The sequence below is a fragment of the Alligator sinensis genome, unplaced genomic scaffold (assembly GCF_000455745.1).
Source record: "Alligator sinensis unplaced genomic scaffold, ASM45574v1 scaffold13_1, whole genome shotgun sequence".
Lineage (NCBI taxonomy): Eukaryota > Metazoa > Chordata > Crocodylia > Alligatoridae > Alligator > Alligator sinensis.
The window spans coordinates 2,775,863-2,790,570 of NW_005841909.1; the positions used below are offsets into that span (position 1 = coordinate 2,775,863).

At 46.8% G+C, this 14,708-nt stretch overlaps 1 protein-coding gene across 1 annotated transcript in view; it reads left to right on the top strand.

Annotated features, from left to right (window-relative positions):
• SYNE2 (spectrin repeat containing nuclear envelope protein 2) overlaps positions 1–14,708 on the top strand; it is a 256,030-nt gene that overhangs the window by 14,534 nt on the left and 226,788 nt on the right. The window contains 1 exon segment of the mRNA XM_025197915.1: positions 9,434–9,495. Within this exon segment, the coding sequence (XP_025053700.1) occupies positions 9,434–9,495 (62 nt within the window).

The window sequence follows — 14,708 nt, forward strand, 5'->3', positions numbered from 1 at the left end:
CTAAACTGGGTATGAATTATCGGTTAACCTCTTAACTGATATAATTAGAGGAGGTTAAATGGATATTTTTTTAAACAATGTTTTCATCCCTATTGTATAGGTGTTTTCCATGGGAGGAACTGGGGGAAGAGCAGAGCAGGGGATGGGGTGTAGGTTTAGCTGAGCTATCCTGCCTGGGGAGGGAGAGTGTCTGACGCTGTTATATGGAAGTTGTAGATGAAGTATGCCTGGCTGCCTGCCTGAGTGAGGATCACTCACAAGAGCAAACACATGCAGAATCAGGCTCATATTGTATAACACTCTCATCCATTAATAGCAGAAGCAAGAGGGTGGATTCACTTACAGTCAAATGCAAGTTTAGAGGACTTTATCTTTCTCCCCACTCTCATCCCCAGCCACAGATGCTGGATTCAGTTCTTTGGGTCAGCACCAGCACTCTGGGCTTTACCAGCTTGAATTAGAAATGGGTGAGGACAAAGATGGGCCTGCTGGCTTCAGGCAAAGTGTTTCATTGTTGTTTTACACTCCTTTCCAAATGCTAGAAATACCAGCCCTGCCTGTTGTTGAAGCCGATAGCAGCGCCCACTTGGCAGAGGACCGTAATAGTTACACCGATGGATATGGCAACGGGGTGTGGTCTGCTCATGTGCTTACTTGAAACTAATGTTTTAATTGTGTTTACTTCACACTTGAAATAGTTGTCATTAAGACTGGCTTTTAATGCTGGGGGCAGGCTTTTTATTTATTTTTTTCCAGACCAATATAGCTGATATATTTCTGATTGCATTTTTTTTTTAATTTGTCTTCTTCCTCCCCCTCTCCCCACTCTTTGTCAGTTTTTGCAAGCATTCAATGATACAGCAAGCAAAGAGAATGGGAGATGGTTCATACTTCGCTGAAATGGAGTCAGGGCAATACTATTACAGCTAATAGATACAGAGCACAGGAAGTCATGGAGAACCAGAGAGAGGGTGTTTAGCTGCACCATGGAAAGAATTATTTATAGAATATGAATAGACTATGACTGTCTTTTTCAGGACAGGTTTAGTATTAAGGCTTTGATAGGTAACATCCGAAAAAACTACTTCACAGTTAGGGCGGCTAGGAGCTGGAACCAACTTCCAAGGGAGGTGGTGCTGGCCCCTACCCTGGGGATCTTTAAGAAGAGGCTGGATACTTACCTGGCTGGACTCATTTGAGTCCCGTTTTTGTTTTTAGGGTGAGTGGTTTTTTTTTGTTTTGTTTTGTTTTGTTTTGTTTTTGTTTTGTTTTGTTTTGTTTTTTTTTGGGTTGTTCTCCCGCCCTGGCGGGGGGTCGGGCTAGAAGATCTATTAGGTCCCTTCCGACCCTGAAACTATGAAACTATGAAACTATGAAACTTAGCAGTGAGAACCAGAATTAACTATGTGTCTTCCTTTGTGCAAATGCTGTGCAGACACCTTTGCCTGTGCAGTCCTTTACTCAAAGTTATTGGGGCTTTGCAGAGGTCCAGAGGGTTGGCTAATGAATCTCCCTACAGGATTGGAGCCATGCAGGAGTGGATCCAAAGGGGGTGCAGTGGTGCGACTGCACCCACCCCTCTTTCTGCCCACACAGCAAGAGCAACATTTGAGGACTTCTTAAAGTCCCCAAAGAGGGTAAAAATTCCCACCCCTTCCCCCTCCTTGCTCAGAGGCATGTTGCCTCCCCTCTCCTCACCTGCCAGTGTCACTGTCCCACACCAGCTAGGCTGCACAGGGGCTGGGCTTGGCCCAGGGCAACAGAAGCAATGGCAGGAGGGTGGGTTCCCCCTCCCTGCTGGTCTCCCTCCCGTGTTCCCTGCCAGCCTGGAAGGAGGTGCAGGGAACCTGCCTGCTGCAGCTGCCACTGCTGCTGTTGTGGGCTGAGCCCAGCCCCCATACTGCCTAGCTGAAATGGCTCTGGAGCTCTTGGGACAGTGGAGACAGCGGCAGGTGGGGGAAAGGGAGGGGAGGACGTGGGCCTCTGAACTAGGGTTGCCAACTCTGTTTGAATCTATTCCGGGAGGTTTCATCACATGATGTAATGACATGAATGACTTCACATTAGGAATGCAAATGCACATTACTATTACATTTTAAAGACCTACCGGACAACTGTATAATCAGATTCAACATTTAATATTTATTTTAATGAATGCCCCATCATTTATCCCCTGGGTGACTCTCAGCTGTCTCCTGGAGATTTATCTCTAATTCTTGGAGACTCCAGGGCAATCCTGGAGGGTTGGCAACCCTACTCTGAGCAGAGACGTGGACAATCCTTACCTGCTTTGGGGTCTTAAAAAAAAGCCCCTGTGCTGCTCCCGTGGTGTGGTCTGCCTATTCCAGCAGGGGACAGAGGCTGGGAGCAAGCGGTGCAGCCATCCCTACAGTACCGGCCGCTGCTCTTGCACCCCTCTTTCAAAATTGCGGATCTGCTTCTGGAGCCATTTGCTGGAATTCGTATGTTTGCATCCCATAATAAAGTATTTGCCACTGTCTTGTGATTGGGGTTTCCTTTCTATGAGTAGAAGATGAAGCTTCTCCTAGAGGGCTTATGGTTTTAATATATTTCATCCACTTAGACCTGCAAAGGTCTTGCCGAACTTCCATTGCTGGGCAAGTCTGTGTTAGGCCTAGAGTGCCCAGTGAACAGACCCCAGTACTCTCTTTTGGATGATGTCCAGGTCTATGTAGCCGGCAGGGTTTGAGTTAGAAGGAAATATTTCATTGCATACGATCCCCTCTGCCAGAATTCTCATTTCTGCAATCTGGCTACCAGCTTGAGCCTGAGTGCCTCATTTCTAGGTAATCCTCCCCCTCAGGTGGTAGCTAGGCCCACACATTTGCTGCTCACCTTTCTTCCTTCTTTCTTTGCACCCTTCCTCTTGTAGACCCAGTATGCCATCTTCTATCTCATCATGAGACCAGGGAGCCTGTAGGAGCATTAACAAGACTGGAGCTGTGCTCGGGGCACTGCAGTGACTGTAGACTGGACCTGGACAATTCTGCCAGGCCATTGTTTGTTCTACTTGACCCTTTTATGACGGGAACCCCTCCAATGTTCAGCCGTCTCTACCACCTTTCTGCAGACATAGGGCAAAGGGTTTATGTGAGGGATGATGTAGGTGTGGGAGCTTTGGAAGTTACTGCTCCCAAGTTAGACCCCAGACAAACAGTCTTCTTGCAACCTCTCTGTCAGCCTGGGGATAGGATCCCACTTCCCCTCTCCACCTCATAAGCAGGATGGACACCTGGTTGACATGTTTTAGTCAAGGATGCTCCTGGCTTGATCAGGGGGCTGGATGGACTAGGTGGCCTTGCGAGGTCAATTCTAGTCCTACTCTCCTGTGATCAGATGTGTCTTGTACCGCTGGCACTTCTGTGTAAACACAGTTTCTAAAGCCCCAAAGCAAGCACTGTCTTCGTGGGGCACGGGGGCCGCAAAGGACTCCATTAGGCAGGCCAGTCTGCTTGCTTGTGTTGCCTCATTCTTGCGCTAAGGCAGCGGTGCAGTGAGTTTACCATAATGCCCCCCTCATCTGAGTTAATATCACCCTTTACACAGAAAATCAATCAGTTGAAATGTTTAATAGGTCATGAGCCCTTTCTGTTCTTTGTATAGATCCATTTCCAGTTGGGTTGAAGTAAGGGGTATTGGGAAGGAGGGGCACATCCACTTCAGTCTTTGCCTCCCCCTGCATTGGTAAGCTGCACAGCCCCCAAGCAGCTGGTAAAGCAGGAGCTCCCCAGTGATTTTTTTCACTCTCTTACAAATGCATCATTGCAGACATTAGATAACATTACTTATTTCTAGATATCTCGTGAGCGAGCACACTGCTTAGGACCAAGGACCATATACTTCAGAAAGTGGCCACGCCACTTAAATCTGTTTTCTAGGCAGATCACTGCACATCTCCAGTGACTGGGCCTCAGATGCCCATGGTTTTGGCCAGGCAGGATGCAGAAAGTGGGGCAGGTCTAGGGAGAATTTCCTCTTCTTCAGGAAAGAAGAAAGATGTTAGCAAGTCTCAGTCAAGTAAGGTCTGTGCCTTAAACCTGGAAGAGACACCAGAGAAACAGATAAATAAAATCAGGATGGGTCGTATTCTGCCTTTGGGGTCAGTTCAGTGACATCAGTAAAAGGCCCATGAGAGCATCTGGGGGGGAATTTAATCTCTAAGTCAATTAGTAGTCTGTGGTTGTTCACATTAGGTACAAAATGCTGTTGTGTAACAACACAAGCTTTAAAAGGTATCTGATGTTTTTGGAGTTTGATCAAAAAGGGAGGGAGAGGGAAGGAAAGGGAGCTGTTTGGCTTCCTCTCAGGCAGTTCCTTACAGTTTCTGGAGTGCCACTGCTTTTTGTTTTGTTCTGCCTTTAAGAAGCCAAGTCCAATATTTTGGTAGCAACGTGATCCCCGTAACATGGTTGTGTGAGTGAAGAAGAGGTGCCAGTGTAAATAACACGCTCAGACTATAAAGGTGACTTGCAGAGGAAAAGAATGAGTCTCAGCTCACACGTGCTACCAAGAGTCATTTTTTAAAACCCCACTTGAAAAGGATGATTATGGAGGAACCACATTGTTTGGGAGCCTGCTGCGGCAGTGACACATGTTTGCTTTAGCGGTTGGCTTAGCACTAAGACTCGGAGGGATGGCATCTGAGAGGACAAAAGATGTCAGGCAGGGAATATTTCGTGAGAAAGAAGATCAAGCCAGCAGGCATTTATATTAAGTTGCAATTAACAAATACATGTGAAAGATAGTGACCCGAAGTGGCGCTAGAACAATGGTAGGAACATCTCAGCCAGAACGATCTTTCAGTTCTGGAACTGCTGGGGCTGATTGCAAGAGTAACAAAAAACGTGATTCATGTGTTGCTTAACCTTGGTTTTTTGTTTAACAAGGAAAAAGGCGATGGAAGAAACAGACTATACTGCATTGCATCAATTTTATTGGCACATGAAAAGGAGATGATCTTAATTTAATTTTTTCATTTAACTAATACAGATATTAATCCACATCTCGCTGACATCTCAGAACAGTGCTGTAACCACCATGTTGCAGGTCAGGCATTATCCAGGCCGCTCTTTGGTGCAACTTTTGAAGTTGAGCTTTTGCACCTTGTATTTAACAATGACTGGATACATGTGGATGAAAACCAGTGCAGTGGGGAAGTTTCTGCCCCATTGGAAGCAAGGGCTCAGGCTGGAACCTAGGGCCCTTTCTTTCTGCGCCAGCCAGCACCTCGCTGAGCCGCATATCCACTCGTTTCCCTGTTGTCCCACATATCTCCTCCTGTTGGCTCCCTGGGAGCTGGTTTCAGAAGGAGCTGTGGAGCAATTTTCTGAATATTGTTTAACGTATGGTGTGGTAGGTAGCTAACTGTGCCGGTCAGTGTGAGAGAGGGGTTCAAATCCCCTCGGGGGGGCTTAAAAGCCGAGTAATTGGCTTCCTGGGCAAATGTTCTATCCACTCAGCTAAAGAATGGGAAGATCTGACATCTAACACCCATTAGTCATGGGGTCTGGCTGCCTCCGGTTTCATGACTTGGGTGTATGCATCCACAATGTGTGCGTAAGTAGCTGTATACCTGCCTAGTTGGTGTGCAGCTTGCTGTACATGCTCAGTCTACATATGCCTGCTTATTCATCCCTTCTGCATGGGAAATAGAGTTGCAACCTGTGAGTAAGTGGTAGAAAGTGTCATTTCAGTGCACAAAGGGAAATAGTATTCTGCCTGATGTCTGGTTTTTGTGGCCGAACAAGAATCCTGCTTATCCAGTCTGTCAGCACCAAGATTGCTTTGCATATTTCTTCAAGGATTTTTACCATAAAGTCCAATCCCACCAATCATGCTTTTGTATCCATGCACAATCCCTGCTGGACTCAACATTTCCCAGACATTGTATATAAATTATCTCTTGGGAGCTAGACAAGCGTTCCCTTTGCTTCATCTTCATTACCCTTCAGCCTTGGAGAACTGTTTTTGCTATGTCATGAGAACCAGTTAAGTACTTTGTTTTTAGTTCTGTGGGCTTAAAACATTTCTTAACCCACTCTGTTACTGGTAACTGCTTAATTGAGCTATATTAACCTTAGAAAAAAGAGAACACAGTAATATATTTGACTTAGTGACCACTGTGTTTAACTTCCTGGGCTGAAGGCAAAGCTTGTGAAATGGCATTTTTGCAAACCAGTTTTCAGAGTCAGGAAAATTTTCAAGATGCATCCCAGACTTCATATTTTGGAATTAGTGGGACTTGAGGCCATATCCTATTCACCTTTATGCACCTACATGTCCCATACATAGCTGCAATTTTGGGTACTTCTGCACCATTTGGATTCTGTTTTCACCTGTGGTGCTATAGGATTGCCTGGGTATGTGTGTACTAGCTGGAAGGAGGAGGGCCATTCTCCCTTTTAGTCCAAAGGTTAGGGCACTGGCCCGGCAAACAGGAGACCCAGAATCTAGCAGCCCCTTGCTCAAAGGGGATTTGGAATCTGTGTCCCAGCAAAGTGCTCTAACCACCAGCGAGGAGCTTGACAGTCCCTAGCTTGTCTTCCAGCCCTCATCTTGAGACTGGTCCACTGCACACCTAGGGGGAAAGATATGCAGAAGCAAGAGAAACAAAGCAAGCTAAGTGGAGGGCAGATTCTGCCCTGCATGTGAGAGCCCTCAACAGCATTTTTGCACTTTGAATCTAATATTCAGTGGATTAAAAGCACTAAGAGAGCTCCTGCTCACTTTAAGGCAGTAGGTAGGACTAGACCTGATAACTCTCATCTTGGTAGCTTAGCAGCTCCCTTACTGAGCCACAATCTATTGTGCTTATAGTTTGTCTCCTGCACCCATATACCTTTCTTGTGTGATTGCCTAGTGAGCTGGCTTGAACTGGGGGCTGGAGCATACTTTAGACAACATTTAGTTCGCGGCCTGCTGGTTAAAGCATGTTGTTTGGTAGCGATGCAGACAGGTTCACGCTTTCTTGAGGTGGGACATGTCTTGCACTCCCTCTCCAAATGCTTTTATCACTAGGCCATCAGGCTGCAATTCCTCCTCCAGCATCAAGCAAAGACTTTCTGCACCTAAAATTTTATGGCGTACTTGGTGGTACTTGTACATCTTTGTAGTTCTGTTCTGCTTTGCAGCTCTGTATAGCCAGGATCCAGTGCTTACTTGTCAGGGTGCACGGTTAATAGAAAATGCAGGAAAGGCAGTGCTCAATGACTATTTTGTGTCAGTCTTTACACAAAAAATAAACTTTAACTAGACATGTAACAAAATTAATACAAGCAAAGGAAGCAAAGGGCTGAGGATCATAATAACTCGAGCACATCCAAGATCGATAAGAATGCATTTCTGATATATAAGAATAGATTTAAGTTGGCAGGGCTTGACAGAATTCATAGATTCACAGAAGTTTAGGGCTGGAAGGGACCTCGGGAGATCATCAGGTCCAGCCCCCCTGCTCTGGGCAGGAAAGACTGCTGGGGTCAAACAACCCAGAAAGGTGTGCATCCAGTCTCCTTTTGAAGATCTCCAGGGTAGGTGCCTGCACGACCCTGGAGAGGTTGCAGTTCATCCCAGGGTGCTGAAAGAACAGGTTAAAGAACTCTCGAAGCCACTGGTAACAATATTTGCAGTCATGGAAGACAGGCAAAGGCCTAGAGACTGGAAAAGAGCTAACGAACTGCCCTTCGCTAGAAAGGAGGACCTGGGAAATTATAGACTCGGCCTGATTTACGTACCTGGGAAGCTGCTGGAGCAAATTATAAAACAGTCAGTTTATAAACCCCTGGAGGAGGGGGTGGGATCTGCACTCTCCCAGGGTGCCACTCTGATCCCCTTCCTCTCCCCAATCTGCTGCTTTGCTTTGTACTCCCTGCCCCATCTCCTCCTCTGCTGCATGCTGTGCATGCTGTCCTGTGCTCCCTGCCTGATCTTCTGCTCCACTTTCTGCTCCCTGCCCTACCTGCTGCTGTGCTGACTGTCCTGTCCCCAATCTGCCGCATACCAAATGCAGAAGCTGCCCATGCCAGTTGCCGCAGGTTGGCCACTCTTGCCTTAAGAACAAATCAGCAACCAACTTTATTTTCTGCTTTGACAGGGTAGCTAGTTTGATGGATGAGGAGAACGTAGTGGACATAATATACTTGGGCTTCTGTAAAGCTTTTGACACAATCCCTAGAGACATTCTCCTAAGTTAACTGGAGAAATGTGGGTGAGAGAAAATTAATCAGGCGGATCTATAATTCGTTGAAAAATACAAGCGGAGAGTAACTATAAATGCATCAATGTTGGAATAGCAAGGGGTTTCAAATAGGTCCAACAGTAATCTGTCTTAACGTTTATATTGATGACTTGGATGCAGGAAGAGAGAACCTCTTGATCAAGTTTACAGACGACGGGAGTTGCTACGTCTAGGGAATAATAAAAGTACAAATGCCAGCTCTGGCTTGCTTGGTGCACTTCTTACCCTGTGACTCTTAGGAGATTTTCATGGATAGCTAGAGAGAGGAGTTTGAACCCCCTCAGGCTGGGGAGCACATGGAACCCAGGTCTCCCACTGCCCGAGTGCTCTAACCACTAGGATGCTAGGCCAAACCTGGGAACCATCACTGACATCATGTCAAGTAGGCAGCTGCCCTCCGGAGGGTATTTAGAGTCCTACATGAATGAAGGTGCCTATATGCAACCATGAGTGAGGTGCTTGGGCTCCAAGAAAGGGCAGCACTCAAGAAACACCCCTATGTTCAGTCGTCCCTGTTGACTAACTCTGGGCTTTCTGAATCAAACTTTGGAGGTGCCTGATGACTATAAAGGGAGCTCAGGCACCTAAATTTGTGTCTTCAACTTTCTGTGGCCAGATTTCAATTTTTAGTGGTTGCACTGCACAAACGGGAGGTACCTGGAGTACAAAGTAGGCTTCTCCATGGCTCTGATGCTTTTGAGACTTTTACTTTTGATCCATTTTACCGTCTTGAATTCTGTGTTGTTAGGACTTCTGGTATTTATGCTGACAGTAGCCTGAAGTCTTTTTTCATAGAGGCATAGAAATTGGTTGAACCCTTTTAGATTTATCCCCTATGTTTGTTCACCCTGTATTTGCCTTTGCCGTGCTTTAAAAAAATATCTCCAAGAACTAAGGTTCTGCATGTGGATGGACTGTTCCCACTCAGAGCCCCAGTGACGTCCTGTGCAAGCAGTCATCTTGTTTGTAGAGCTCTGTGCAGCAGGGAGGCTAAGCAGCCATCAAGTCTAAGAGGAGGAAAATATCAGCAAAGGGTCACGATTCCAGAAAACAATGTTAAAATAACGTAAAAAATGGAGGACACATCTGAAAACAGAATGTAGACTTAAGCTGGATTCCACAATTCTCTTTGAAAGAAGCTGTTGTTTTTCTTACTATGTGATTTTTCTCTTTTCACAGTGGAACAGGAAAACACACAGAAGAAAACGTTCACCACCTGGATAAATTCACAATTGGCTAAGGTAAGATGATTTGTGGGGGGCCGAGGGTGGTATTCTGTTTCCTCTTGGTCACCTAAGTGGCGCTGTTTTAATCCTGGAAGTGGCATTTTTGGATTCTGTTTCTAATGACTATGTGCGCGTGCCCCTTGTGGATGCATACCAGCCTCTAAGGCCTGGAAATGTAGGCAGTTCAAAATAATGACTAGAGGTGATATGCTCAGGAGGAGTGCAGCTTTCCCATGGTTTACCCCCAGTAGGTGAGTGGTTAGGGAACACCTCTGAAGCGTCCAAGACCCAGGTACTAACCTTCTCCACATCTTGTCTGAAGGGGGTTTGAATTTATATCCCACTCATTTCCTAGTACAGCACTCTGACTTCCACAGGTCAGGCACTATCCAGACTGTTCTCTGATGCCCCTTCAGCAGCCACGAAAAGGAGTTATGTGAGGCTGGGAAGAAAAGAGCAAGGCAGAGAGGATGCGTAGACCACTGAGATGTCTCCTGACAGGGAGGGGACCTGGATTCTTTTCTGGAGCCTTGTTCCCGAGTGAGGCAGAAAATTCTGCACTGCTGTCCATCCTTTTATTCCAAGGACTATTAAATGTGAGGGACAGTGGCTCAGCTTCAACGGGAGTGCTGCAAAGGGACCTGGGTCATTTGTAATCTGTGGCATGGTGGTTGAAATGCTGTGGTGATAAGGTACATTCAAATCCTTCTGGGTGAGGGGCAGCCTTGAACCTGGGCTTCTCGGGTGCCTATAGACCGTGCTTGTTCACATTCTAATTAGAATGCATTGGAGCTGACTTGATTAATCGAGTCTGCTCCGTGTTCTAATTAGAATGCTCCAGTGTCGCCTCACCGTCATGTGTATTAAGCCCTGTGGAGACGCTTTATCTAAACCTTGTTGAATGAGCTTTAGATAAAGCATCCTGTGGCCATTTTGAAACACAGAGGGGCTTACTAAACATGATAGTAAGCAGTTTTAATTAGAGTGGGTGTCTGGGAGCTGCTCTAATTAAAACAGACCCCCCAGCATGTGTATAGACAGCGCTAGTTTCCCATGGAGTGCCTTTGCCACTCAGTTATTAGAACTAAAACATTGGTGGCCCCTCCTCCTCCATTTTGTTTCTGGAACTTGTAGTCAGGTAGGTGCATTTATTGTCATCTATGTACATGTAGGGGTATAAAACTGCTACCCACATGTAAGTGCCAAAAATGCAACTTGGTAACAAATGGGAACAAGAAAGTTGCTCAGAATGGATCTGAATGAACAAAGCAAATTAATTTGCAAACAAATACAGAGTAGGATCAGAGTCATGGATTTAGGTACCTTGCGGATGCAGGGAGGCCACCTTGATTTTAGCAAAGCTTTTGATATGGTCTCCCACAACATTCTTGCAGGCAAGCTAAGGAAGGACAAGCTGAATGAATTGACTGTAAGGTGGATAGAAAACTGGCTGGACCATCAGGCTCAGAGGGTAGTAATCAATGGCTCAATGTCCAGTTGGCAGGTGGTATCAAGTAGAATGCCCCAGGGGTCGGTCCTAGGGCCAGTTTTGTTCTATGTCTTCATCAGTGACCTGGAAGATGGCATAGAGTGCCTCCTCAGCAAGTTAGCAGATGACACCAAGCTGGAGGGAGTAGTAGATACCGTGGAGGATAGGGCTAGGATTCAGAATGGCCTAGAGAAATTGGAGGATTGGCCCAAAAGAAATCTCATGAGGTTCAACAAGGACAAATGCAAAGTCCTGCACTTAGGATCGAACAATCCCATGCACCGGTACAGGCTGGGGCTGACTGGCTGGGCAGCAGCTCTGCAGAAAAGGACCTGGAGGTTGCAGTGAACAATAAGCTGAATATGAGCCAGCAGTGTGCCCTTGTTGCCAAGAAGGCTAATGGCATACAGGGCTGCACTGGTAGGTGACCTGCCGGCAGGTCAAGGGACATGATTATCCCCCTCTGTTCAGCACCGGTGAGGCCACATCTGGACTGCTGTGTCCAGTTTTGGGCCCTCCACTACAGAAAGGATGTGGGCGAATTGGAGGGAGTCCAGCGGAGGGCAACAAAAATAGTTAGGGGGCTAGGGCACATGACTTCTGAAGAGAGGCTGAGGGAACTGGGCTGATTTAGTTTGCCGAAGAGAAGACGGAGGCGGGATTTGATAGCAGCCTTCAACTACCTGAAGTGGGGTTCGAAAGAGGATGGAGCTGGACTGCTCTCAGTGATGGCAGGTGACAGAACAAGGAGCAATGGTTTTAAGTTGAAGGAAGGGAAGTTTAGGTTAGATATTAGGAAGAATTTTCTCACCAGGAGGGTAGTAAAACACTGGAACAGGTTACCCGGAGAGGTGAGGGAAGCTCCATCCTTGGAGGTTTTCAAGATCCAGCTAGACAAAGCTTTGGCTGGGATGATCTATTTGGGGATGATCCTGCTTTGAGCAGGGGGTTGGAATAAATGATTTCCTTAGGTGCCTTCCAAACTTCATTTTCTATGATTCTATAATTGAGAGTTAGTATTTGAACATCATAGATTCATAGATGCTAGGGTTGGAAGGGACGTCAGTGGATCATTGAGTCTGACCGATCTCTTTTGAAGACCACCAAGGATGGGCAGAGCACCACCTCCCTTGGAAGCCCGTTCCAGATTCTGGCAACCCTTACTGTGAAGAAATTCTTTCTGATGTCCAACCTAAATCTATTCTCTATCAGCTTGTGGCCGTTGTTCCTTGTTATTCTAAGGGGTGCTCTGGTAAACAGCATCTCCTATTCCCTGCTGCGCCCCCCCGGGAATTTGTATACTGCCACAAGATCCCCACCTCAGCCTTCTCTTGTGGATGCTGAAAAGGCCCAGGTCCCTCAGCCTTTCCTCATAGGGCCTTCCCTGCAGGCCTCTAACCATATGAGTGGCCCTCCTCTGGACCCTCTCAAGGTTGTCCACATCCCTCTTGAATTGCAGCACCCAGAATTGGATGCAGTACTCCAGCTGTGGCCTGAACAGTGCTGCATAAAGGGGGAGCACCTCCCTGGACCTGTTCGTCATGTACCTACTAATGCATGACAAAGTGTGGTTAGCTCTGCTAATTACTTCGTCACATTGATGACTCATATTCATCTTGGCGTCGACAATGACTCTGAGATCTCTCCGCTGCTGTGCTGCTGAGAAGGTCACCCCCAGTCTGTCGGTGTGCTGGTGATTCCCTCTCCCTAGGTGCAGCACCTTGCACTTGTCCTTGTTGAACTGCATCCTATTGTTCTCTACCCAGTTCTCCAACCTGTCTAGGTCCACCTGGATTCAGTTTCTTCCCATCAGTATGTTTACTTTGCCCCATAGTTTTGTGTCATCTGCAAATTTACACGCCCTCATCCAGGTTGCTGATGAAGATATTGAACAGCACTAGCCAAAGGATCTCAAGCCTTGGGGGACCCCACTGCCCACATCTTTCCAGATTGATACCGACCTGTCCACCACCACTCTCTGGGTACAATCCTTAAGCCAATTTGCCACCCCCATGACTGTGTAATTGTCTATGGCACAACCATAGCCATTCAGTTTGTTTATGAGAATAGGATGGGATACTGTGTCGAAGGCTTTCTTAAAGTCTAAGTAGATGACATCTACATTGACTCCTGCACCTAAGCATTTAGTGACCTGATCATAGAAAGAAACAAAGTTAGTCAGGCAGGATCTACCTGCTATGAACCCGTGCTGGTTGCCCTTCAGCATTATATTACCCACTGGACTCCTACAAATGTGAGTTGATGCATGCTGGTTGACGCCAATTGACATGGCAAAAGCGAAAGCGGAAGTGGGACTTCCGGTTTCGCCGAGTCCCACTTTGGGCCATGGCCTGGGGTAAAGCAATCTGCGTGGGGCAAAGCAGCCTGCGTGGGGCACCCCTCCCTATCACCCAGCACACTGACACCAGGGGAGGGGCGGGAGGGGCAGCGTGGTGCCTGTCCCCTGGCACACTGACTCAACTGGATGCAGTGGGAGGAGCGTCTTTGCCCAACCAGCATATTTGGTTATTTGACACCCCCTATTCCCCATGGGTGCCAGACAACAGAGCTTTTGCTGTACCTGAAGATCCTCCACCAGGTCGTCCCCAGTAGCTAACACCAAGTCCAGCAAGGTGTTCCCACTAGTGGGATCATATACCTCTTGCATTAGGTGGAGATCCTGTATGCAGGTTAAGAACCTACATGAGCGGTTAGTCCTGGCTGACTGATCCTCCCAGCAGATGTCCAGGTAGTTTAGATCACCCACAACAACCATATCTCTCAACTGTACGGCCTCAGAGAGCTGTCTGGAGAAGTCCAAGTCTTGTTCATCCTCCTGGTGTGGTGGTCTATAGTAGACCCCCACTACCAAGTCCCTTTCCCCCCAAGCCCCTTGTATCCTAACCCACAGTACCTCAGTTTGGCCCTCCTCTGATCCCATCTTGATTATAGAAGATGTATATTGCTCCTTAACATAGAGAGCAACATGCCCGCACCCTTTTTTTCCCCACTGTATCCCATCTGTACAACCTATAACCTTCAATGCCTACCGCCCAATCGTGAGTTGGGTCCCACCAGGTTTCAGTTAGCCCAACCAGCTCAAACTTGTTGCTTGCAAGCAGCAGTGCAAGTTCCTTCTGCTTGTTCCCCATACTCCTAACATTAGTGTAGAGACTTTTAAGCCCCACAGTGGGTGCCCTTGGTACCCCCCCTGTCCTGATGTCTATTGGGCCCCTTAGTGCCTACCTTAGTGCTTACCTGGGCTGATCCAGTGCATGGCTCTTGGCTCTCTGATCCTAGGTTCTCTTTGTCCACTGCATCCCTGTCCCTCGATAAACCTTGTCCTTTGGAGATGATCATTCAACCTGTAAGAGAATAGACTCTTACCTTTAGGAGAAAGATGAAGACCATCAGGTTCATTGGTGAAAAGTGAGAACATTCAACTAATTGCTCTTCTTTATTTTCATCTTTTTTCAAAATTAGTTACTGGAAAATTTGCATCGGAGCTATATTATACTCTCCTAAGGGGGTAGCTGGAAATATAATCTTCTTGGCTGTAGCACAGAAAAGCACTAAACCAATGCTTAAGTTCACTCTTTTTCAAGTACTGTAACCATTTAAGCATGTGCCCCAAATTAACTGGTTGTATTTACTTAAAATTAAGCATACCTGTACACACTTTTCGAATAGGGTTACTCGGTAGAACTGGGGCCCTACACTTGAAAAGAAATCCATTTAA